The 26,918-nt window shown below is 44.4% G+C and overlaps 1 protein-coding gene across 1 annotated transcript in view; it reads left to right on the forward strand.

Moving 5' to 3' along the window:
* Positions 1-19,086: 19,086 nt before the first annotated feature.
* Positions 19,087-26,918, forward strand: part of FLT1 (fms related tyrosine kinase 1) — a 111,334-nt gene continuing 103,502 nt past the window's right edge. The window contains exon 1 of the mRNA XM_027651768.1: positions 19,087-19,436. Within this exon, the coding sequence (XP_027507569.1) occupies positions 19,379-19,436 (58 nt within the window). The 5' untranslated portion in view covers positions 19,087-19,378. The remainder of the gene's footprint in view (positions 19,437-26,918) is intronic.

Below are 26,918 nucleotides of genomic sequence, written 5' to 3' on the forward strand. Positions count from 1 at the left end.
ACGAACTTCTTATCCTGTGTCACTATTATAAGTCTTTGTCACAAGACCTGCTGAATGCACAACCAGAAATAGTTATATATACTCCACGTTAATCACTCAATCAGCCTACTAAGTAGGTAGTGCCTCTTCTTTCTGTTCAGAAGAAAAAACCCCACATTTTACCAGTAAATTTGTGTTTCAAACAAGGGTATATTACTACTCATTGTACTGCTGCTTTGGAAGACTTTGGATGGATGAGTTTCAATGAGAAAAGGAATGTAAAGATGAACTTGCTAAAGGTTTCCCAAAGTGTTCACAGAGATGCCACACGGTTTTACAGATATTGCAGAGCATTCAGAAAGACAAAATCATCATAGGCAGATAGACCTTGAACAGTAAGTTGTATTATCGAGAGTGAAAGGGTATAGAGTGTGAAGTTATATGCAATAGTAAGCAATAAAGTGAATCCGATTGCAAAAAGGGTCAGTCAGAGACAACTGCAACTTTTTAAGAATACTTTTCTCAATTTCCTCTCACAAACATACTTTTTGCATCTGATGGGAACATGTGCTCTGCCTTTAGATCAGGAGGAAAAAATCAAAACGAAAAAAGAGTTTCAGGAGGGTTAGAGAAACATCGTGCTTTTGCAACCATGTTACAGGAGAAAAGATCACATTTCACCAGTTCTGAGCAATGACTGCAGATGGAACTTAGTGCAAGGAGCTTCTGCATTCAGGGGACTGGATCGTATCTCATACTGACACTGGACAGGGCTGGAGACTGCGGGGTCAGAGGTTGATTGTGGTGAGGCTACATGCAGTGTACCCAAGAGCTGACCAGGGGAACAAAATCCTCTAAACTCCCTTGATAAACATGTACACTCCGTGTTCATTCTTGTATTATTTTGTTTTGATTTATTTTGTTAATGGTCTGAAAGTCTGAGATCAAGAAATTACTGCATTCAGTAGCAGGAATGAGAAGGGCAATTCTACAGTTACTGTGTGGGCTGGAATGGAGGACTTTTTATATTTCTCCTCAAGTTTCTTCCTCATTAGTTTAACAGTTTCCCCGCTGTCACCAGTGTCTCTGTGATTTCCAGACTTTCCCAGTGTTGCAGTCCTATCTTCTGACATTACTGTAATCTCTGACTCCTCTGTCATTGTTACTCAAGAAGTGATGAAGTAACTAATATATTTACTGATCATCAGAGAAGATTTTGTTGCCCGATTTTGTGGGCAGCTTACAGGTCAGTCTCCAAAAGTCTTGGATTTTAGATCCTGTTGCTTTCTGAAAATCAGATCAAGTTGATATACTTCTAGTTGGGCATTTAAAATTAGGAGTGTCCAACACTACTTCACTGGTGGCAATTCTGGCTGTGATAGGCATATCCATTCCCTCACCACATTAACACTGGGGATCAAGATGACACTTTTCTCTGCATTCTCACAGTGTCCAGACTGAGGCTTGGGTTGGGGATCTAACTTTTCTTCTCATCCAAGTATGATTGTGATACAAATCACTATCACTGCATTACTGATGTTTTCTCTCTCCTGTGCAAGAGACAGCCTATGATGATTTGAATCCATCCTGCTTCCTGTCTTTACTCTTGAAGGACATGAAGCTTAATAATGGCATTGATCTCCATGAGAAAGTGTTTTCAGAGACTTTGCTGCAAATTATGTGTATTTGACAGAAAGCTCTAGTACACTTGTTTCTTTCCTGAATAAGCATTTGACATAGAACAGCTTGGTTATTGCCAAGATCCTGCAAGGATACTGAAGCCCGTCATGTAATGATTGTTTTCTTCTCTATCCAACCACTTCCTGTGCTCTGTGAAGATTCTCCCAGCTCCTCCACTGAAGTCCATGGACCCAGAGGAATATTCACCATTCTTTTATGATGCACTTTAGTCAACCTTTGAGTAATTGGAATAGAGGGGGTGAGATAAATTTGTTATCAATTTTTGGTTTTACTGAAGTCTGGGCTTGCCATAACTTATTTTAGTTACAAGACACAGGAGTTGTGTTTTGTTTTGTCTTTCAAGAATGGCTATAATTCTGGCTAGTTGAATAAAACCATGTTGAATAAGGATGTCAGGTTAGGTTTGGGAAGGTAATTCAACAGCAACATGGGTCTATGGGTGTCTCCAGTCTTTCTTGGCTGGAAAGGGCTAAACATATTTTGTTCTTGACCTTTTTCTTAAAAAAAAAAAAAAAAAAAAAAAAAAAAAAGGAAGAAAGAGAAGATAAATGATGAGAGATAAGTGAGTACTGAAATAAACCATATTGGTATACATTTTGATAATTTTTCTAAATTTCTCTTGTCCTTTACTGGTAATGTGTTCTGCAAGTTCTGTTCACAGTGCTCAGGGGTGTGTTATTGACTGCAGTGGGCTAAATGAAATGTTAGGGTTTGGAATTGAAAAATATTACTCCTTTCTTAGTTGTTTCTGGCAACTTCCAGTTGTCTGAGCATAAGAAAAAGATTTTGAGGTATCCTCCCTATTTCTTCTTAGAAAAGTATATTGACAAAGGATTGGTTCATCTGCTTGTTATTAATCATCGAATCACCAGATCAGTTGATTTTTGTGGAACAATTTTTTGAATTTTTCCTGCCTCTACAGCATTAGTTCCTGTCATGTTCTTGATTCTAGTGCTAGTCTTATATTTCTTTCCCTGTGATTAGTTAATGGCTACTTCAATTTCCATAGTAATCATGTCACTATTGTTTTTATGTCATTGTGCCCAGGGCTACTGCTGTCTGTCAATATACTTCGTGTTTTCTTTCTTTAATTAGTAGCTGGAAACACCTAGTAGAAAAGCACAAAATGATGTATTGCTATGTTCTGGAGAAGTTTCTGAGGCATAACTTTGAGGATCTACTCTATAAAGCTATTAAAAACTTTTTTAAAGACTTAAATATTTAAAATGTTAATATTTAAATGAGTTAAATGATTTATGACCTGGATATTTTTCTTCTGTGATTGCAGCAACTAGAAAGAGAGATTGAAAAAAAGAGAAATGTGTGGTTACGACACTTAAGCCAGATGGCATGGACTCTATTTTCTGTTCCATGGTAGACTTTTTTTTAATTGTACAGAAAAAATTTCCATTTTCTTTTTTTTCTATTTCTTTCAAAAAAAAAAAAAAGGAAGATGTCAGATCCCCTTCAGCTACTTCAATAATAATTATCGATTTCCCAGCAAGTATAACTTAAGTCCAGATAAATAAGGATAGTGTGAAAGAATGTGAAAAAATAAAAGAAAGCTATAGCCCTTCTTGATAAAGAAGCAGTTGAAAATCTCTATTAAATAAAAAATCAAAGCACTAACAAGAACAGAGAAGAAGAAATATATGGAAAATGTCACCAAAAAGTGGTCACTTGTGAAGTAAAGTGAAATGTCTTTCAGATCAGTGGCCTTCTGACTTGGAAATTCACCCCAAACAAGATGAGACTTTGGAAATGGTTAAAAGAAAAGCCCATCAGTGTGAAACTATAGGCAAAACACTCTTAAAGAGTGCCAGCTGAAAATGGTACACTGTCGCATTTCCCAGCACAACAGAAGTGAAAGATGCCAAAGAAAAAAAAAATAGAAAGGTACAGGTGAGGATTAACTTATGGGGGAACACTTAAAGGTCCTGATGATTGTGATGAGGAAACATCATCAAGTCTCTGTTCTCTGAAATAAGAGGAAGTTGTAAACACAATGACAAAGAAATGTAACCAAAGTGACTGTGGCATCTGTGTGCGATACGCAGTTCAGAGGCGGACAAACCTTCTACAGTACTATCCAAAGCAGAATAAAGGAAACAATTGCTGACAAATAAGGGAAGCACAGAATGGATTTCCAAAAGGAAAATCAGTTCTTCATCCACAATTCCTCAAGCTACTGCCTGTGGGTTAATTTTGATCCTGGAAACAGTAAATCACAGAGTAATTTTAATTTCCCTATCTGAGCCAGAAGAACACACACATTCTTCACTCAAGCAGGCACATCAAATGAATCAGGGGAAAATAACACAAAAGCAGTTTAGCCAACTTCTTATGGAATTAAGTGACAAGCTTTGTAAAAACCCCACTAGCGACTGTCTTTTCAGCTAAAGGGTGGGTATTCTTTGTATTAGAAAACATTGAAAAACCCTGAAACAGAGTGCTAAGTAAAAAAAAAAAAAAGATGTTCCTCATTCAGTTTATTGGTGTAAAGACAGCATTTTGCAACCAGCATCCCAATACATTTGGAAATATTTTAGGTGTTACAGTACACCCTTATAACAAGGAACTTCATCAAGGAAGTAGAAGTTTTGTTCAGTTTAGATTTCAGCAGGAGCAGAAATTAGTATCACTTACTACTTCTGATTTGAATTGTCGCTGACTTCACTGAGAAAAAGCATAGATGTGTACAGAATGGATATTTCTAGAAAAGCTTGATTGTGCTGGCGACACAGCATAATAAACTGGCAGAAGAAGGTTTTCAGCATTAAAAAAAGACATGAAAACCAATATCAGAGCTTTTAAACTCACTTTCTCAGAAAGAAAAAGTGTTCAGGAAGCGTTTCAGTTTTCATGCCTTCTGGGAAGTATGTTTCTAGTTGAAAATGGAGCAACCGCATTCACCATGTTCAGAAAAACTTGGTTGCTGAAATAGGCAGCTTAAAAGCCTTTCACCTTCACTGCTATTCCAACTTTGCTTAGGAGAACATATAGAAAAAAATGAAAAAAATATGTCTCCACAAAACAAAAGAGCCCAGAAGGTGATTCTCCTGGAAACCAGGCCAAGTCAACAGAGTGCTTTGCAGTAGGGTGTTTTAGCTCAGAAATATAATCAATGAAACATGACTGTACTGTTTCTAGACCCAGGCTGGCTTTATTCAGTCAACTCATTAATCTCCTCAGTATTTACAGTTCAAAGGTTAACAATACTACTAGGATGAGTTGAGGTCTGTCTGCATCCTCTGGTGCTGTTGTGGTTGGGTGCCCACTTTGGTCCATGTGGCTTGTGATTTTTGTTGGCTCACTCCCGGGCTTCAAAGGTGTGCAGACAGTAGAAAACATCAATTACAAGGACTCAGTCTAAATCTAGGCCTAAATGCCTTTGAAAGTACATTCCTTAGAAAATACCAGGTATTAAGTGGTATTAAATTACAACACATTTCAAAAGCATTCAGCAGTGTCTTAGCTAGAAAAGAAGATAGAAATATCTGAGACATGTTAAGAAGGAAGCCTGAGGAACAATTCAGTTGTCCAAACACTGCCATCTGATCATTGTACACAACCCAGGGACTCCTTTCTGAACTTTAGTTATTGCTCCTGAGAGGCCTGGGCTTGTTGGACCCATGCCATTCTGGATGGATGGCTCACATGGCACAGGTTATTACAGGTGGGATTAAACACCCTATGTTTGTCAATAAGATCGAGCCCTATGTGGAGGTCAAAATGATGGGGTTGCTGAAGGAACATGAAGAAGTGTCTACTTAAAAGATTTATCTCCTCAGCAGGGCTAAAGGAAGAAATATTTCACATCATAGATGGCAAAGACTTTTCATGCCCTTGTTACATGTGGTCACCAAATAGTCTGGTTCAGAAAGGAGGATGTTTCTCATTTCCAAAATATTGCAGATGTTCATCTGTTGCTTTTTTGAAATAGCTTCAGGATCCTTACCTTGGAGGACAGACAGAAATGCAAACAGGCACATTTCCTGTGAAGCACAAAACAAAGCACTCCCTTTCAGATCCTCCTATTTGTTTTTTAATAGATTGGATTTTTGCAAGCACCTTGCTTATTGTTTCGGTTATTCAGCTATCTTCTGAAACAGTAGGCAATTTTGGTGGTTGAAAACTATTTCACTTTCATTTTTAGAGGTTTATCTCCTGGAATAGCAGCGTGTTTTGCTTTAGTTTATCTTACATTATTCTGCTCTTCTTTTCTGCAGGCAGCACTCATCTCTTTCCTCAGCAAGATGAACCAGAATTAATTTTCATTTCCCATAATTGCAAGTCTCACATTACAAATTTATGTATGTGTATGTATGAGAGAGGAGAAAATCCCCAATAAAACTGACTTTCAAAATTTAATTTTTTTATACATAATGCTTAAAATAACTTACAAAACCTCTGAGTCAAACTCATAACTTCATGGAAACAGGAAGCAAAAAAGTTCATTGACTTGTGTTCTGAGTAAATGCCTAAAAAATATTCACTATAAGTTTGGCAACCATACATTGGCAATGACAAAGGGAAAAAAATGGAAGATATATTCAGAATCTCAGAATGGCCATGACCCATCAGTGTGAAACTGCCATGAAAATGTGTGGTGATTTTGCACACTCAACAAAACTGAGTTAAGACTGGGGTAGGTGAAGGGAATGTCTGTTGAGGCATTTCTGTCCTGTGAGAAAAGGCGAATATGGTAAAAATAAAGTTGATTCTGTATCTGACAAAAGTATTTATCAAGGAAGATAGATAGTGAATAGATAATATTTAAGATAGTATTTAAGCTTGAAAGACAAAGTCAGCATAAAACTGAGAAAACGTAATCTCAGCAGGAATTAACTAGGCTGGAAATTGGAAGAAATTCTCTGAAGCAGGGGAGTAAGGTTCTGTGACAGCAAATAATACAAGCAATTAGAATTCTTTTTTAAAGAAGTGAGAGTGGTATGAGCAATGTGTATACCTACATGGTTCCTACCTCAACAAAGTTGTTCATCCTCCCTTTAGAATCTGTTGGCCAATATGAATTAAAACTGATACAAAGGAATAGGCTTTAAAAGTAATTATATAGCTACAGTTTTCATCATGAAAATAGGGGCTAGGCAGAGTAGACAGAACCCATATGAGAAGCAGTTAAGGGAAAGGCTTTAGTGTGAACTCAAGGCCTTATTAATCACCAGTGTGTCCCTGAGCAGGCTAGGGCATTTAAATGCCATGGGAAAGGCATTGAGCAGAGCCCACAGTTTCTCAAACACAGGAACTTCATGCTACATAGGAAAATAGGTTTCCATAATTTCTCTGGTCACATGTGGTGTGTTTCTAACACTGGAGCCTGTTCCATAGTGTAAGGGTTTGAGTAATGTGTTTGTCTGCAGAGGGTCTGGTTTTTATGACTTGACCCAGGGAGCATAGTTTCTGGCCCTGTCACTCATGCTGTGTGAAATTGGACATATCATTTTATTCTTACATGAACTCCTTCACAAAGTAGTTAAACTGACACCTTCAGCTGAATCATATTTTAAGGTGTTTGAGATCTGTTACTAACTGTGACTTTTTTTGGGAGGCGGGAGGGTCGTATTAATGATGAACAGCTACAAATTTGCCTCCATCAGGATGCACTGATTATTTCAAACACACTGCAAGTTTTAAAAAGTTTGTACTGTTCTCAGAAACTACAGGTAAAAGGGAGTTTACCTCTTGGTTGGTATTTTGTTTTGCAATTATGAAATATTTCTGTGGCAACTTCAACAATAGCTTTAATGGAACAGGAAAAACAATGTGTTTATTTTTAGGTGTTCATTTGGTATATCCTATCCCTTAGGGCTGTGCCTATTTCCTCTCTTAATAGGTCTCATCCATCTCACCAAAATTATGGACATCTTAACTTTGTTGCTGGCTGAATCCAGTGTGAAGCAGATGACGAGCATTCCCCAAGCTTCTGAAATCACAAGCATACTTTGTGTATTGCCATGAGGAAGTCCTACATGCACAGACATTGGTGGGTGCAAGGAAGGGATCCCTCTCATTTCCAGCTGGTTCCCAACAGAGGCCCAAGAAGCTGGGCTACCTTGTTTTTCCGTGGCTTAGTGATAGATGTTCCAGTGGGGATTGTTCTGATAACCAGAGACTAGCGGTCATCAGAGGGGCAAGAGAAACATACTTGTAACATTACAAATTTACTACTGTTGTCAAGCCTGAGAAACCCTTGAAAGCAGAAGGTGGCTGCTGTAGTGAACACGTTGTTGTGCTCATGACAACCTCCCCATTGTTCCCACTTGGATGTCAGACGTACTTACTGTTTCTCAGCTGTTTCTTGGCTGTGAAATCTCATAAGCAGAAAGTTTTTTCTCCTTGTTCTTCTTCTCCCAGTGGACTCCTAACTCCCAACTCGGATGTTTTAGTATACAGATATATATAGAGAGAGAGAATGACGGCAGTTGCAATAATAAAGGAAACTTTAGCGCTTTGCCTGTATCAGACTGTGGGTACTTACGTGATCTCTGCTATACAAATCGTGAGCAACTTTGTAGATTATCAGCGGTATTTAGACAACTACATCCCTCATTCTGATGGGAGCTAGGCACTTCAATGCCTTTAAGGATTTCTGCCTCTGGGGCTTTTTCCAGATAACAGAAGTCTATGGCAGAGTCGGTGGGAGATAAACTTGAATTGCCCACATCTAAGGGCTGGGGGAAGGGCAGGCAGTATCACCGGCAGAACAAGCGCAGCTTTTGCTGCCTGTAGCACATCTGGCCTCTACAGAAAATCTGGAAGGAGCCTGAAGACCTAGCATGCTGACAGCGTTAAAAATTATTCTATCTGAGGTTAGAAGGGAGCTAAAGACCACGGACCGGTGTCAGACACGGTACTTCAAACTGCCCACTCAAACCTGTGTTTCTGTGGAGAGAGGCAAGGGCGTGTGTGGATACAGCTATAGGGTTGCAATGCCACCGGTGACATTCAGCACCTTTTACAACTAGATGTACTAAGCAGAGAGCACCTTGCAAGTAACTGGAAACCCGGATGGTCTGTTTTACTTGGGATTTTTGTTCTGGTTTTTTTTCCACAGCAAAGAAGACATAAAAAATGCCCCAAATTTAGGATTTTTTAAAAGAACCTTACTCTTAGACATGGGAAAAAATCCCATTCTATTCTTACATAGAAAAGTTTCTAAATCATTCTTGAAAGTTCCTCATATCCTCTTTCCCCAAAATTCCTGTAAGTCAACCTATCTACATGTGTGAAGAGGAACATTAGGTTTTCTTTTTGATTACAAGCAGGCACATTTAAAGAAAATGATTTGCATTTTCTCATAATGAGCCACTATCAGTCATTAATGGGCCAAAGTGATTCCATCCTGCAGGCAGTCTGATGCCAGAAAACAGTCAAAGCAAGAACCTGACCCTGCTGCTCTTGCTGGACATAGACTTCCCTTGGAAATGGGTTTTGTATGCCATTAAGAAAGGCAGGAACTCGCCTTTAATAAGAGCTAATAAGAAAGTTTATAAGAACTATTTTAAGAATAAGAATTGTTCCTTTAAAACCTCTCCTAAGGAATGATTAACTCTTTAAGAATTATTTAACAAGATATCAGCAACATTGAATGAATCTGTATATCCGAAAGTATCTACGTACCCCTTCTTTAGACTGACATAATCCTTCTAAAGTAGGAATAAAATGTTTTCAGCCTTCATTACCTATTTAAGGGAAAGAAAGGCATGATATTTTTAAAGCCTGTGACAGGAAAGCATGTCTCTCAAACTGCTTTTAGAAACTCTGCGGATCTTCTTCAGATGTTATTTATCTTTTCCTGCTAAGAAACTCCGGGGACTTGCAGCTGGCTCGAGCACCGTGTTCCCTGTGTCCTGGCCCGTGCAGAGATGGAGCTCCTGGGCAGTCCGCCCGTCGGCGGAGGGAATTCAGGCCATCTAGGCCCCATGGAGCCGTGCGGGGTTGCAGTCCTCGGCTCCGCGGGCGCCGGTAACGGGAGGATTCCACCTGGAAAGGCCGGAACAGCCGGGCAGCCGTGTCCCCGAGACCCAGCCGGCGGCGGCGAGCCGGGACAACCCCAGCACCGACGGGGGAGACATAGCTCTTTCTCGGTGATGGAGGCTTTGTAAGTCATCTACAGTAGACCAGAGACTCAGGGAGGAGTCGGGGGTGGTGGGATGAGGACGACGCTACTAATCCCTGTTGTCTTTGTTCTAGTTTGCACACACTGGAAGAGAGGCCGAAGCTGTGTGATCTCTTTTCATGACAAAGACATTTGCAGAGACTTTTGCGCATCCTGGCCTCCTGAGCGGGGCTGGAGGTACGGCGAGGAACACCTAGGTACTCCTCTGTGCCGCCGCATCTCTCCCAGCCCCCAGCCCACCCCCGCTTGTCTCTCCCCCCCCCCCCCCCCCCCCCCCCCCCCAAGATCAAAAGCTCCTTGCTGTTGCAAAAGGACTATTTACTCAGGCGTCCTTCACCACCACGGCTTTGTGAAAAGGACAATAGACTCCTGTGTCAGTGTCGTTGGCACCAGCCTTGCATAATACAGGAAGCAGCATTTCCTTTCGGGGGTGGAAAATTAACTTGGACCGTGCGTTTCTCTTTTTATTGCTGACCGTACACACCCCGGGAAATTCGGCTCGCTGGCTCTCGGGAAGGGAAGCGGCAGCAGCCTCCTCTCCGCATCCTCCCCTGCGCGGCTCCGCTGCCCGCGGTGGGAGCGCGCCCCGCCCCACCGCCCCCGCTCCGCCCGCCGCGGCGGGGACTGCCCCGGCCGTGCCGTTGTCCCTCCGTCCGCCGAGGGCTGAAGGTGGCACGGCGAGCCACAGCGTCTCCTGTTCTACGAGGGGTAACGCCTGTTTCTTAGCTGTGAAAATTAAAAAAACCGAACGGAGAGCTCTGCCCCTTCACAGCTCATGCTACCTGTAAAGTCCAATTCCACAAAATAACTTTTAACCCGTTTCCTCTAAGGATGTTAGCCCTTGCACGATGGTTGTCCCAGGAAAGCCATACACTTGTTAATAAAATATAAAAATGTCTTTCTTATCAAGCTCTCCCCAGGAGAGATTACAGGATTAAAAAAGACGGATAACCCTGTATAGACCCTTGTGGCAAATTTTACTGCAAAAAGACTGCATGTGTCAAAAGTATAACATACATTCCAAAATTGTTCATCAAATGATGCTTTGGTCTTTATTGCCTTGTGGTGTTCAGGCAAATGTAGGTTTGGATTCAGTGACTGCAGCCCAGTTCTGGCTTCTTCATCTTCACTCTGCCCATTCCCGGGACTGAGGAGAAGTCTCTGAGGATCTCAAGAGAACTCCTGTCACTAAAATCTTCTGGTCTGCTCTTCTTGTCTTTCCACTTTTGCCAAAAACAACCTAAACATCAGCTTCAGGAGATGAGTTGGTAGCTTTGCAAGGCAAGGACACACTTGAACTGTATCAGCAGCTTGTGGTACTTGTGAGGTTAGTTTATGCACAGACCATTCTCCCTCCTAGACCAGTGCTGGATTCTGTGTGCTGGACCTAGTGACAAGACAGCATTCCCAGACAGGATTTGTAAGCACCAGATGGGCAAGTCTGAGGCTTGCCAAGTCAGCAGGCAACCCTTTTCTGCCTCCCCCGTTGTGCTGGTCTGCCAGTCATGGTTTTCTTGCACCAAAGGAAGCAAAGATACTCATTTCACAGTGTGGAAATGACACTGTTGCATCAACTAAAGTAATGACCGCCCACCATGAGTATCTCATGGAACTAGAAGCAAAACAATCCTTTATTCCTGTCTGCTAGTTTGATTTTTTTTTAACACTTTCATACTTCACTTTTGCTTATTTTCAATAAAGTGTTCTGTGTAAAAGAACTATCTTAAAACTGTTGTCTTGAAAATCTCAGTCATGCCTGGAGAATGAAAGAAAAGACAATTCTAGCGCATTTTGGACGAAGCTCTTTTATTGCCCCTGGACTAGTGTAGCTCTCCTTAGTCTTCCTCTGTACAACATCATCCTTGCTCCTTGCAGATGGAGCTCGAGATAGGTCTGGCATGGTTTTGGGCAAACACTGTGGCTGGAGACGGCTATGTGAGGTTCTAGGCAAATGTTGCAGTGGGCCTTCTTTCTTTCCACCTGTAGTAGATGGAAGTAGACTTGCATTAATACTGATTTAGCCCTGTTTAGCCCTGGACCCAGAGCTTCAAACTTGTGCCCTGAATCCTCTCATGAAGTGGCTCTACTTACAGTTGTGTAAGTGAACCAGCATATGGGGCAGGGACTACACCAACCCTTCTATTTGGGGCACATGTGGTGTAACCATACACATTACTCTGGTGCTGCAGGGTTTGGCAGCACAGTATGTATCCCACATTTCCCAGTACAGCTCCCAAGGCACTCTTGTGAACATAATTTCTGTGGTCAGATAAGTGTTTGCTTTTGTTCACATTTTGTATCTGATGTGTTCCCAAACAATCAGGACATAGGCATTTGTGCACATCCGTGAGTTACCAGCTTCTCTGTGAGCAGCAGCTGCGTGGGCTCCCAGCCTGGAGGCCTGGTTTGTGTTATGGTGAGGGAAACACTAAGCCTCTGGGAGCTAGTGTTTGGGGTCATAAGAGGAAAAGAGCTCTTCGTTGTAAGGTTCGTTTTCTTTTCATGGCCCAGTATTTTCTTGGGTAGTTTTCCCTTTTTGACATGGTTTGGTTTGGTTTTGTGGTTCTTTTGCTGACCTTCTGATTGTCTTTCCCACTGAAATGCAGTGACTTCAGCCCAATTCCACAGGGAGGAGATGTATTCTATCCTTTCATGTGGTCTTGCCTCTTTCTAAAAACTTATCCTGGTACATTCATGTACTTGTAGCTCCAGGAAAGTATATCCTCCAAGACAAAGATATATATCCTCCCAGATAAAGATAAGAAAAAATGGTTGGGAACTGGATTTGAGATGCCTGGGAGATTAAGCCAAGAGTGCTATGTCACCACCACACTGACCCAGCTATGCTTAAAGTAGGTCATTCCCATATTGATGCAGGTGTGTGCGCATGAGAGTTGGGTCCAGCATACAGTGGAAATGCTTACTAGCATTTTTCTATTGTACTTGTGTTTTTCAGGGACAGAAAATTCTTATTCCACTCTTTTTTCTTTTCTGTTCAGTAAAATGTTGCTGAATGTACATATAAAACCACTTGTGTAGTATTTTGAAAGAAAATGTGTATTGTAATAGATTTTGCTCTTAATAAAGGGGATGAAGTCATTGGTGTTCTACTGTATGGTCCTGGCAGGAGGAGGAGATGTCGGCAGAGCCAAAATCATGTTGGATGTGCCAGGGACCAATGAGGGCCAACTGATTCCCAAGTGAGCCAAGGGCAGTAAAAAGGCAGGTGAGAGCAGTTACCACACCAGCAAGGAGCCAGAATGTGAAATGGCAAGTTTGGGTCAGGATCAGGCCCAGACACAGTAGTCGGGGTCAGACACTACCTGGTGATCGCCTAGCAAGGCCACAAGGTTGGTGCAAGACTGGGCACAGATACATCAGCTGTGAACTGTGATGTAGCATAAGCAAGGACCAGTGTTACAGCTTCAGTTTAAAAGCAGATCCCAAGGGACAGGAGGGATCCCAAGGGACTACCCTAGTTTTGTCCATATCAGCTACCAGTGAAGGCAGTGACCTTGTACTGTCAAGGTACAGTACTGTTAAGGCTGAGCTCCTTAACTCAACCACTGCAAGTCCTGGCAGGGGGTACTTTACAGGCCCAAGTACTGCAAGAGCTCTTCTTCGTTAGGTGCCAAACTTCCCAATAAAATACCAGGTAATCTGATTAACTGCTTATGCCAGTTGACTATTTATAATTAAAAATGAGGAGCGGCAAATTAGGTGCTCCTGTTGCCTCTACTTTCTTGCTATGGTTAGACATCTGCCTGTTTTGCTACTCAGAAATGGACCTAGGTTTGATGCAGGTGGGAAATTTGGATGACAGATGACACAAGCACCGCTCTGAGCTGTCATACCCTTCAGTGAAGAATGGGCAACAGTGATGTGGGGTTGTCCTCCAAGACCTAGTTCTTTGCAGCGACTTTTGGGTGTCATTGCCACAAACAGTGACCAGGTACAGAGTCAAGAGTCTACATAATACAAGGTAAAGCTCAGCCTTGCTGGGGGAAAGCTCAATCACAGCTGTATTTTATGTCTCTGCATACATTTACCTATGTATGTACCTGGTGGGCAGGTATAAGTAGTAAATACTGCAGTACAGAGAAAAGATCTTATCTTTTTCTTCCTGGAGAAAAGTAGGGAAAACCAGGGAACTTTACTTCAGTTTACATGCGACTTTCAGTGTAATGGACAAATCTAAATAGCGGTAGCAGCTAGACTTATAATGATGAAGGTAAATGGGATTTATCTGATAGTGTGCTTCTTAGATTCTATTCCTGCCAGAGGATGTCAAAATAATGGCAATTGTAAACACCTCATTGAGAGGAGAGAGGAAAAGAGAGTCGAAGGAAGGCCTTAGGTAGAGGAGACCCACTCCATGTCACCTCACATCTTGCTCCAGGTTACAGTCTCCCCAGTAGCTAGATCAGTATAGAAAGCTCCAATAGTCTTACAGTTCTTACAGTTCACTGGGTCTCCCATTGTGTGAGTGTGCTGTAAGCTATATCAGTAAAATACAGGTTATAAGTGATCCTCCATAGAAAGCAGGCAAGTTACATCCTGGATTACTTCACCAAACTGTTTTACACTGAGCCCCAGAAACAGTTTTGAGTCCCAGAAATAGTTGTGCCAGTGGAACTGATAAAGGCCTATGGGGACAGAGAAGGCTTCCACTGGTAGACAGGGAGCATTGGAACCTTTCCCACTGGCTCTGCAAAAATTGTAATGTTTTCAGGTGATTAACTGAAATATTACTTTGATTACATTTTCGATCCTGGGAGCACCCAGTCATCTTAAATGAAGTCACTTGGCAGATGCAGATTCTATAGATCTGCAGAGGAAGATCCAGTCTGCTGTGCTTTTACACCTTTCTTCTCTCCTGACATCTAGAGCTTGGGACTGTCTCAAAGACAGTCTAGTCTGATCCTGTGAGGTGTCTACCTCTCTGCTGTGAGTACAGGGATCAACAGATAACAAGAGGTTCCCCACCTGTAAATCTGACTCATGCAGTCTTTCATGGGCAGGCACCTGCTGTTGCAGGTGCTGGAGGTGGCCTTTTGTGTAATGCTCTGAACATCAGAACCAGTGCCACAAGAAGCTATTTTGAGCACTGGTGCAAATAAAAATTTTTTTTCATGACTAGAAAGAGTCAGGTCAGATTGGAAGGGTCTCAGCTGCTGGTATAAGTGGGATTTTCTGAACTCTTTATTTTTGCCAGGTCCACGGGAACTGTCCATGTGATTCCTAACTCAAGATGTTCCAAGGGCTCTATTTCCATTGGGGAATAGAAACCACAACCTTGGGATGTGTCCCAGTGACTTGACTAAGTCATATCCAGATTGAAAGGAGTTGCAACTCCATCTAACTCTTGAAGCCAGACACGCAAGAGTCAGAGAGCAGACAAGAGGCAAGTTGAGTGCTCAGCTATGAAAAGTCCTGTGTGCTTAGGGCCGCATCTGTGTTTTTTTGCAGCATGGTTGTGGGCTGCTCAAGGCAAACCCAGGATCAGAATGCCTTGATTACTTGCCTTTTCATCGTATTTCCTATTGCTCTTTTTCTGTGTTGTTCCAATGAGTCTTGTTGGCCAGGGAGGGGTAAGGGAGGCATATTGGAGAGTTGGTGCTTTTGCTGCCTGACAATTTGATGATCTTAGTGTCAAATGTGTGGGTTGTTCAAGCAAAAGCCTTGGTAGAAGGTGTCTTCCTTCAGAGCAGAGTAAAATTCAGTAATACAAGGTACTGCTGGGCTGCAAGTGAACATTAAAAACAAATGTTTTCTACTATGAAGGTCATTTTTCTTCTCTCTTTTGCAGCTTCTGTAGTGCTGGAGATTGAGCAGGTGATCGGCCTTGCAGCAAGAATGTTTGCCTGATACGTTTCAAAGAGGGCTTATTCTCGTCTGCTAAATTTGGTTGACTTTCTTTCTAGTATTTAGCAATAGTCTGTGGCAATGGATTTGCCATATGCAGAATGGAAGAAGTCCTGTCAGAGATGGACTAGAAAAAGGAAAATCCCCACATTTAAGAGCCGAAGGGAACATAACAACTGTTATGTATCCATTATTCATAGAATCAGAATATACTGAGTTGGAAGGGAACCAAGAATCATGGAGTCCAACTCATGGTCCTGCACAGGACCATCCCCAAGAGTCACAGTATGTGCCTGAAAGCACTGTTCAAACACTTCTTGAACTCTGTCAAGCTTGACACTGTGACCACTTCCTTGGGGAGCCTGTTCCAGTGCCCAACCACCCTCTGGGTGAAGAATCTTTTCCTAATATCCAACCTAAGCCTTCCCTGACACACTTTCATGCCACTCCCACTGGTCCTATTACTTGTCACCAGAGAAGAGATCAGGTCCTGCCCCTCCACTTCACCTTGTAAGGAAGCTGTAGACTACTATGAGGTCTTCCCTCAGTTTCCTCTTTTGTAGGCTGAACAAACCAACTGACCTCAGCTGCTCCTCCTAAGTCTTGCCCTTGAAGTCATTCACCATCTTGGTCACCTTCCTCTGGACACAGTGTAATAATTCTGATGTCCTTATATTGAGGCACTCAAAGCTGCACACAGTACTCAAGATGAGGCCACACTAGTACAGAGTAGAGTGGGAGAATCCCCTTCCTGGATGGGCTGGCAATGCTGTGCCTGATACACACCCAGGATACAGCTGGTCCTCCTGGCTGCCAGGGAACACTGATAGGAGTCACACTGCTGACATATTCAACTCGCCATCGACCTTTTCTGTGGTGCTGCTCTTCAGTGGAACCTGACAGACCTTCTTGGATGGGTCATCCTTCCTGCCCTTTTTGAAAACTAGGACAGTGTTTACCAGCTTCCAGTAGACTGAGGCATCTCCAGATTCATGCTAGCGCTCCCCAAGGGCTCCTCTCATTAGGAGGCACTCATTAGAGTGAGGGCAGCTGCTGTCACTGAGGGCTCTGGCTCATGCTGAGTCAGCGGCTCTTGTGCAAGCTGCCAGCTCCATGTGGGCCTTAATGCTCTCCTGGGGTTCCCCTGGCTCTAGGAACTTGCCCTGTTCTCTACGATCCCCTGCTCCACTGTGAACTGTGCTTGCACCAGAGCTGTCTTAGTGAATGACAGTTGCATTCCAAGGATAAAAGTTGTCCTTACATATGCCACCCACCACTTAGCATCAGATCAAGGCCTAAGATTCTGGTAGGAAGAGATCACGTTGCCTGCAGGATAGACTTTTTCCTGGGACAAGTCTTTGACTCTTTCCTTAGTGTTTGTTCAGCCACAATACCTAAACTACTCTTCAAAGCTCGTTTGCACCCTACTAGGTGTTGCAAGTTGCATGGTGATACATAAATAATAATACTTCATATGTTCCATGCAGCCCTCCAGATGCTTCAACCTAGATTTTCAGACTGTTTCATCCAGTTCCAGGCACAGGCTTCCTACTGTACCTTCATTCTGCTTTATGGGAATTTCTGCTGCTTCTTCCTTCCCCGTATCTCACTACTGGGGTCTTTTCAGTCTACAATCTCACCATCTCATCTCTCCTTGACTTTAGCATATAGAAGAGTGATGAGGTGTTAGGAGCAGATCTTTAGGTTTGCCCTCCCTGGTCCTCAGAGACTTGAGTAGATTAGGAGCTGATGACATCTGTTGGAGAAGGATAGAGCTATGTCTTGCCAAAGAAATGTGGTCTTTGGAGGGGCATGACTGAATGCAGCTGTGATGTAGGTGGTGTGAAGAGGGTGGGGAGGAACTGGTGTGGCATGGCTGCTGAGCTTGTGATGGGGCCTGCATCATCTCAGACTCAGCACGTACTCAACACTGGTTTGGCCAAAGACAGGCACAAATAGTTCCCTAGCTCCTTCCATGGGGAGCCCTTACTCCTAGGGGGTCTGAGCTGTCAGGAAGCCCAGTATCCTAGTTCTAGTTGGTCTGTCCTCTCTGGCTGTTTTCCCAGCTGCTGTCCTCTCCACTGGAGGAGGTGATTTCATGTGAGTCATCCTCTTCGGGAAAGAACCCTTTGGGTTCTTCCCTCCATGGTGTGAGCAGATGGGAGGGAAGGTATCCATAGCTATTTTATTTTCAAGGTCTCAGCTGGGGGCAGGAAGATTGGAAAATACAGACTTAAATTCATAGTTTAGGGTGTCACTTATGAATAGGAGTCAGAGAGATGTGTGCAGGAAATATTCTCACAAACTTTAAACTTTAAAGCTAAACAGTTTTCATCTGCACAGGATGGTCTTCTGGGACACAGGAGGTCCAAGTTCTATTTGTGTCTCCTGTCACCAGCTTCCTATGACCTTGGACTAGCTGCCTAACCTCTCTATGTGCCTCCATTTCCTTCTCTGTAAAATGGGGATGATCACATTTACCTGCCATCACACCCATGCAGACATGCTTGCCACTTATTTCATAGCATAAAAATATAGGAAGGGCCATACTGGATCAAACTGAAGACCTGACCTATCCAATAACCTTTCTCTGGCAACACAGGGAAAAAGGAAAGATGGAGCTTGTGTTTTGCTGTCACAGACTCTCTGCTGATCTTTCACAAAATAAAACGCATGTGGGAAACTCGAGGTATGCACATAGGGAGGAGAAATATATTTCCAAGATAGCCCTGGATGTTATAGGGTCAGTAAAGGCCAGCAGCAGCGCTGACAGGGCAGACTCCCGAAGAAGCATCCTTAGCCAGTGCTGCCCCTTCCCGGCTTCCCTGCTCTCAGCGCTCAGCGCTGCTGGTTGGGGACCCGTGCCGGTCCAGGCCAGGCGCCGCACAGGGCGGTCTGCCCCGCCGCTCCCCCTCCTCCCGGAAGGCGGGGAGAGGAGTCCCGGGTCTCCGGGGCACGCACGGCGCTTTTGGGCGCTCTGAGCATCGTGCCCGGCAGCCGGAGAACGACTGTATGGCCCCGGCCCAGCAGCCGGTGACGGGACGCGGCGCTGCCGGGGGCTTTCTGCGGAGCCGGAGAGGGGCCCTGCGGGATTGGGACCCCACTGCTCAGCGTTTGGTCTGGGAATCGCAAGTGCGTTGCGCGCCCTCCACGGGGGGACCCGGCGACGTGCGGGCGGCGATTCCCCCTGCCTGCCTCGGCAGCAGTGCTCCGGCGGGAGGACACGGCCAGGATCCGTGGGGGTCGGGAGCGGCCGGGAGAGGGAGACCCGCGATGGAGCGACCCCGTACTCGCCGACGGGCGGGCGTGCAAGCGGGCAGAGGACGCATCCCGCGGAGGGCGTGCTCCCGGCGGAGGATGTGGGCGGAGGGGGCGGAGGGGTGCTCCGCGAGGGGTGGAGAAGTTATAAATCAGCGGGGCTGGAGCTGGCGAGTAATTCGTGCCCGCGGGAGGTGAAGCTGGCAGGGCGGCTCGCAGCGGACGCTCCCTTTCCGCAGGTCGGGTCGGGGCAGGGCGGGCGGGTAGGGCTCGGGGGCTGCTGGATGCGGATTCCGCGCCGCGCTGCGCCGTTATCTCCGCCACCGCGGGAAGCGCCCGGGACCAAAGAGAGCCCGTCGGAGGCCAGCCGGCACCTCTGCCCCCGCCTCGCCGTCGTCGGCAGGGATAAAAACCTGCGCTCCCGCGGGCAGGACCATGCCCCGCCAGCTGTTCTCAGGGATCGTGCTGCTGGGAGCCGCCCTCCTGCTCTCAGGTAAGGGTCTGCCGGGACCCGCTGCCCTAGTCAGCCCCCGTTGTATGCCGAGCTCTCCGAGACGGGCCCCCAGTGATGTGCCTCCTTGGCGGAGCCTCCTGCGCCCCTGTCCGGCCCGGCTGCGCCTCGCTTGTCGGCTGGAACCGGGGGGCACCTGCCTCCCCTCCGCCCCTCTCTCTGGGCAGGGCCGGGAAAGCGATCTCCGCATTTCAAGGAGCGAAACGCCGCATCCTGAGCGGTTGTTATCCTCCAGATACCTGGTGGCGTGCCCCCGGAGCAGAGCCCCGGGGGTCCGGCGGTGCGGAGCCTCGGTTCCTCTTCTCCTCCGGGCACGGCGGCAGTGGTGGAGAGGAATGCCTCTCCCGGGCGCGGGGGACAGCCGTACATGACCGGGAGATATCCGAACCGCTTCATCATGGAAAGAAAGCATGTCTTGGCTGCAGAGCAGGCTTCTTTCCCCCGCACTTTTTTTCGAAGTATCCCAGTTCTGCCCGTGAAGCGGAAAAAGTGCCCGTTTTCTTCGCAAAAATCCAGGTCCTGCTGCCGCCCGCCGGACAGGTCGGCAGAGCATCGCTGAGGTTGCCTGAGGGGTTGGCCGCGGGGTACCTGGCGTTGGTCTTTCTGGAGAGTGCGATGGAGCTGCTTGCCGGCGCCTGCATCCCGCAATGCTGCGTGTGCCAGGACGGATCAATGCAGATTTGCTGTTCTTAATTGAGTTTTATTTTACTTTGAGTGAGGAGCCGGCCCCAATGGGACGGTGCGCCGTGGCGGGCAGTTCGTCCCAGCGTTGCGTGGCTGGTCATCTGGGAGGAGGGGTGCGTGGGGGCCTGTGGGGATGCCCCGCAGAGCAGATCGGCGGGCTCCCGCGGGGCATGGCACACGGCACACGCCCGCAGGATAGCCGTCGAGGCGGGCGTTCCTGCGGTTAGCAGCGCGTTCGCCCGACCCGCCACGCTGTCCCGCACAAGTGGCTGGGGGCTCAGACTGCTCCGCACCGCTGAGCCCGCGGGAGCGCTCCCGGCGCGGGCGGTGCCCGTGCTGCCCGCCGGCGGCGACCGTCTCCCGAGGCTGCCCGGGAGGAGAGCTAGCGGGGCCGCTCCGACGAGACGTTTTCCTGCTCGGGAAGTGCTGATTCATCAACTTTGATACAGATATATAGGTATTCTTCTTTTATTTTTTTTTCTTTCTTTTCCCCAGGAAAGTACTAATTTCCCCACATTATTTGTCTCCGCCAAGGAGGTTCTTATACCCAGGATGAAATAGGCACAGGCATGGGACACCCACCCTGGATACAGGAAATGTGGGTTCAGATCCTTGCCAGGCTTCCTTCACAGCTTGAGTTTGAACTTCGGCGTCCTGCTCCCACATGGGCTCCTGCAGTGACCAGCTATGCTGGGAACTGGCTTCCTCTTTCCTGTTGGAAAGGTTTTCCATTGTGCAGATCATGGCAAAAACCACTGCCCAGGGAGAAAGTGGACACTATGAGCCAGGGGCTGTAAGAGACCCTGGTTCGCATTGCTGTTCCAGGGACTGTCAGGGATGTGTGCACCTTCAACCAGTCCCAGTGGGAAAAGCTTGACTTGCTTAAGGGACAACCTGGTGCTCTGGATGCATCCCAGGGTTGACTCAGGTGCTGTAGGCACTGGAAGGATGCTTCTCTGCAGTTTGTCTGAGTGCCCTTAAGCTCTTTAGCTGGAAATTCATATGCCTCCAATGTACAAGAGATTGTGCCTAAAATCAGAATTTAGACTTTTTCAAACTCATTGATTTTGATTTTTTTTTTTCTTTTAAAGAAAACCATTCTTGTGCAGCTTTGTTTGGACATCCCAGATAGGTTGATCATGCTTCTTCTGGATCACTGGCAAAACTCTCCATATTTGCATTTACACAGAGAGTTTCAAAGTTATTGGTGAAGTGGTGGAACGTTTTGTATCATACATCTCTCTATGTTTTTCTTCCCATTTAATCCTCCTTCACTGCCTTTTTACCTACAATTCTTACTCAGGCTGTGCAGCACTTCCCGTTTGCAGTGTTTTTAATGAAACTCTATTCATCAGCTCAAAGGTAAATAGACTCTATTACAGTCTTATCAGTGAACAGCACTATATGAATCACAGTTATTTCAGTGGGAACTAGAGCATCAAAATCCCCAGTGGACTTTTCAATTTCATGGTCAGTTGGAAAAAATGAAGGAAGAAATTCCAGGTCAAATCTAATCAGTGCTGAGGGTAGTTTCTTGCAGTAACTAACCTGACTTCTCTGAAAGCACTGTTCAGATGAAAGTTCATAAGTTAAGGTTTCAATTTGATTTGAGTACTTGCTGAAACAACTATACAGAGTGGTCTAATTAGGGATTAGGGCTGAAGATGTTAATGAAGTCCAGAAAATCTGGCTTTCCCACTTCTTCTGGACCTTTGTGGAAACCGGTCTCCCCCAAAAATTCCAAACTAAATTCACATAAGGCAGAAGAGTTAAACATTACTATATAACACCGATGTTTAAAAAAAATATATACATGGGGTGAAAGTATCAAACTTTCTGACATTGCTAAAGAAAATCACACCATTTACTGATGTTTTACTAAACAGGTGTTTTGCTTGTATGCTCTACACAAAGTTAGATTTCATTCTCTTACGGATGGTATAAATCTGGAGCAATTCCTTTGGGCTAGGCTGACATCTTCTAGATTTACAGTTTGTGCTAGAGGAAATCAGGACTTCACCTCTGCCCTAGTAAATATCTTCATATCCAGAAGCACCCAATACTTTTAAACCCCTAAAAATTTGTCACTGGGGAGGTTTGAGAGGTTTTTCGGTGGTTTTGGGGGTTTTCTTACATCTGAACAATAACAAACAAGCTGAGCCTATTTTTTGTCAGATGCTTCAAAGACTTAAGCCGATAACCCTTCAAGTTGTGTGGGTGTATAGGACAAAAGGAAATTGTCCAGATTTTCAGGACAGTTGATGAGTCCTTAGACTTTAATGTGGTTTGGAAACTTAAAGCACAGTGTTTATCAGCTTGCTAGTTTTCATGTCTGATTGAGATTGGGAAAGGAAGAAGGTCAGCAGATGGGGTTAAGGTTCAGCATTTTCAAAGTCTATGTCCAGTGGGGCTGTGGTGGGACTTCACCAGCAAAACTACTCCTTTGAATCCCCCAAAGTCAGGGGTTGAGACTTCCTGCTGTAGCCCCAGAGGGAATGGGAAGCAAGATTGCTGCTAGAGTAGCTTTGCCATGAACTGTAGAATGGCCAATCACAGTCACCTCTGCCCTTGGAGGCAAATCTCTCCTACTGGTGTGAGACTTCAAGAAGCAAACAGCTTCTTCCAAAGACATGGTCTGTCTTTAGATCTCACCCCTGCCCCCAACAGTTTCTTTTTTCCCCTCTATCAATATTTGTAAGAATGTAGAGGAACATTTCTGTGTACATTTTAGCATGAATTGTACCCATGGACAGAACCAGGCTCTTCTCTCTTTGCCCTTGTGGTGTATCCTTACCTCACATACTCCTTCAACTGAGAAACCAACTTTCCCAAGCATTCTCAGCTGTGAATGGCCTATCCTGAAATTGGTCCAGTGATTGTCAGGAAGGTGCCCACGGATTTTTCTCCTATTGAGATGCAGAAGCTCACTTTAGTTTCCCTGTGGTTGGAGATCAGTACTGGATAAATCCTGGTGGTTACTATGCAGAAAGCAAGAGTTGGAAAAGTGAAAATATGGGCACCAGTACTCTCTCCAAAACCAAGTGTGGCACAATATCATGCCCTTGTGACCAGCAGAATGAATTCATGGTAGAACTAAGCAAAGTTGTAACAGATTGAGAAACACCAAGGGTGTGGGCAAAGAGATTTTTTAGAGGTACTTTTTTCTGAAATTTAAGTCTTGAGCCATTGAGATGTATGAAGAAACTTGGACTGGGAGTGTGGATGACTGTTTCTTCTGTGTTAAGTCATGTTTGTATTTGGGGTGGGTTTTTTTGTGGCCTAGTGAATGGAAGTGTGCCAGTCTAAAGATGAAGAGGATGATTTAGCTCATGGTGCATCTGTGTATTCAAGACCATTATAGATGCTTGTGAAATAGTTAACTGATTCATTAATCATCTTTCACAGACTTCTGTTTGTCTTGTGTTAATGCAGAAACAAAAAGTTCATGATGATCTGATTTTACTCTCTCTGTTTTTCCCTCAAATCCCGGTTGATTTTCATTATCGAAATACATATCCATAATGTTAAGTCATCCCTGTAACATATTTAGAACACAATCCAGTGAGATGTGGTTGACACTGATTTCTCTTGGCACGACTTTTCTGGATGATGGGGCTGCTCTTCCAGCATTCACTAATACATTGCACTAAGCACTTGTGCAATCTTTTTTAAGTTGTATTCCTTCTTTGGGAGGTATGACCTTGAAACAAGTTTCTTTTTGCTGTTGGAGCAGCTGAAGGATGTGGAAGTGGCTAGAAGGAAGTGGTTTCTAGGATTTCAGTGGGTTGAAGATGCTGTGGCAATGTGGTGACATTGTTTCCATGCTGTGTCTGGAAGCAAGGGTGGAGCGGGCAGGGCACAGAGCTGGAGACCTGTGAGCAGATGTCTTTGCTCCTCAGATGTTCTCTCAGGAAGTCTATGCTCTGGGAACAGACCCCCTGCTTAGGGCATTTCATGAGAGGAATTTCACGATTTCACACAGTTCCCTTAAGCGTCCTTCCTGTGGGATTCTTCCTTGACACAGAGTGAAGGAATTCACCCCTTTGTTGCCATTGTTATTCCTCTGTGGAAAAACCTCTCATTAGATCACCATAGTATAATGTTAAGAGAAGCATGAGAGTGGCCATCCTGGATTAGACAAGTGCTCTATTTGGTTTCATGTCATGTCTCTGGTGGTGTCCAACATCTGATCTTCAGGGAATGTTCAAGGAACCTTACATGAAGCATTTATCTGATAAAATTCTCCAAAGAGGAAATTTTTTTTCTAGTATGATCTAAAATCCAGTATTATTTACTAAGAAACCATGGGATTGAAAGTCAAGGGAACTAAAATTTAGTTGTCATCTATGTTTATGGCAAATGGATATTACATGGTGGAGTTAAATTGTATAGTACAGAGAATTTTCTTCTTCTGTTGTGCTGGTAGTGTTTGAGATGAAACCTCACCTTTCTTTGTTTCATGGAGTGCTGTAATTATTGTTCATCCTAATCTATTTTATAAGTATTAACAATTATAATTTCCCAATGTAATTGAGCCATAGACAAGCTTGCCAGAAATTTTCTGCATGTACATCTGCCTTAGACGTTGTGGTTTGGATGTCTTTGAACTGCAAAGTGGGTTTGGCCTCTTGAGCCATTGCAAGGGACTTCTCCATGCAGACCATTACTGTTTTCTCACCTCTCTATTTTAAATTATTGTGTCTCGTTATTTACTTGCTCTTGTTTTGAACTCAGGGCCTTTGTTTATAGCTCTGTTTTATAGGTTTGAGTGGGATGAATGGAAAGTCAGTTCCTGACTTTTCTTATTATCTTGGAGAGTTACAGGACAACTCAGCTGTAATGATGGAGTTTTGGAAATAATAACTGGCAGCCTTCAGCAAAGTGGAAATCCTTCAAATTTGCTTTAAATTTTCTTTTACATAGTTCCCAATTTTGTTTCTATGCTTACAACTTAGTGATTAGTACGGCCCCAGATGAATTTGACAGGCCTAAGTTGCTGGCTAAGAAGGCAGGTTACTGGCAGATATGCAGTTTGTCTATCTGTATGAAAGTCTTCCGATTCAATCCTATTATATTGCTGTTATTATAGTTGTCCTGCCAGATAATCTGTAACAAATTTTAAGCATCAAGCTGGTAAAGAAATTCAGTCTGGTCAAGAAAATGAACACCCTTCCTTTATATAGGAATTCTAAATTATTTTTGTATCAATTTTAGTGTACTTGCTTTGTCTTTACACGTTATCAATACTTTCCTACTATGCTAATTAATGGGATAAACTTTTCTCCAAAATATTGATGATTACGTGCTGGGTTCTGTCACAGTGGAATTAGAGCAGAGGCACAGTTCTTGCTACCACATGTCAGTAAGTGATATGATAGATCCAATGACTCACAGACATAATCTGGATGGGGTTATCTATACTCCTGTAAGCAGCACAGGCTGACTCATGTGTGGAGGCATGAAATTATACTCCTGGGTGAATGCCAATGACTGATCACACAGCATCCCTTTTGTTGGGCAGATGATGGAGTCACAACCACTTCTCATCTGAATAGCCTGATCAGGATCTCTATGAAGGGACCAGGACAGGCACATTGAGGTGGAGGGGGATTTGTGCTGAATGTGTCTGAGAAAGTGTTGCTACAGCCTAACTCTGCTATTACCAGGTCTTGCTGAGAGCAGCCTCGGTGGACCTGTTTGGCTTTTTTTTAAACTAGGCGTTCACTCTGTTGGAGTGAACACCAGACTAAGGTGGACACAACTGTGGTATTTATCTTCTTTTCTCAATGCACACTAATCATGGCTGGGCTTCGCGAACGAAGATTTGGGAAGGCACTATCCACATTTGCTACAGGCACGTTGGTGACTTATGAGGCCAATACGTGACAGACATATCTGATTGCAGAAGGCACAGCAGAAAGATTCCTTAGATGGTGTATTCTGCAAGGCACGGTCCTTCCTGCGTTACCTTTTCTCCTCGAGTGTGATCCTGTGTGTGTTCTCAAAGGCATCCGCAGCGTTATAGATGGCGTGTCTCCAGGCCTCCCGATTTGAGGCCGGAGTAGACCAGTTATGGTGATCAATATGGCCAAGGCTGAGATGTTGTTTCAGGGAGTCCTTGTATCTTTTCTTCGGGGCTCCTCTCTTGCGGCAGCCAGTGGCAAGTTCACCATAAAGCAAGATCTTAGGGAGGCGGTGGTCCTTCATCCTGGAGACGTGCCTTACCCATCGCAGCTGCGTTCTCATCAGCATGGCCTCTATACTTGCATATGCACACTACATATATATGTGTGTTTGACCTCCTTGGTGTGTTTTACCAAAGCGACAATCCCACACAGGTTTATAATGTAGGTGTCAAACTGTACATTTGAGTTTCCATTTTCAATTCCATATGCTCAATGGAAAATAAAAAGTTTGTTATGGCTGGTTTTATTTCTTCTCTGTAAGTATGTTCTCCTTATATAGCCAATGAAATGAACACCTTCATCAGGCTAGACAAAGGCAAATGTGCTCATTTCAAATCCTAGGTTTAAACTTGGTGGATAAAACAAGAAACTTTTTTTTCTCTCAGGTTTTCTGGCTGTTAGATTTTGAAATTTATTTTCAATTGGCATTATATTAAGTGCCTATGCTTACCCATGGAAGTCACCTGTTGACTTCAGGGCAGACAGGACATAATCTTCTGATGACCTGGTAAAGCAAGTGCCTTCAAGCAGATCTCACAGGGCACAGCACACTGAACTGCATGGCCTTGGTTGCCCAGGTATGATGAGAAATGTT

The sequence above is a fragment of the Corapipo altera genome, unplaced genomic scaffold (genome assembly GCF_003945725.1).
Source record: "Corapipo altera isolate COAL_440 unplaced genomic scaffold, ASM394572v1 0, whole genome shotgun sequence".
Lineage (NCBI taxonomy): Eukaryota > Metazoa > Chordata > Aves > Passeriformes > Pipridae > Corapipo > Corapipo altera.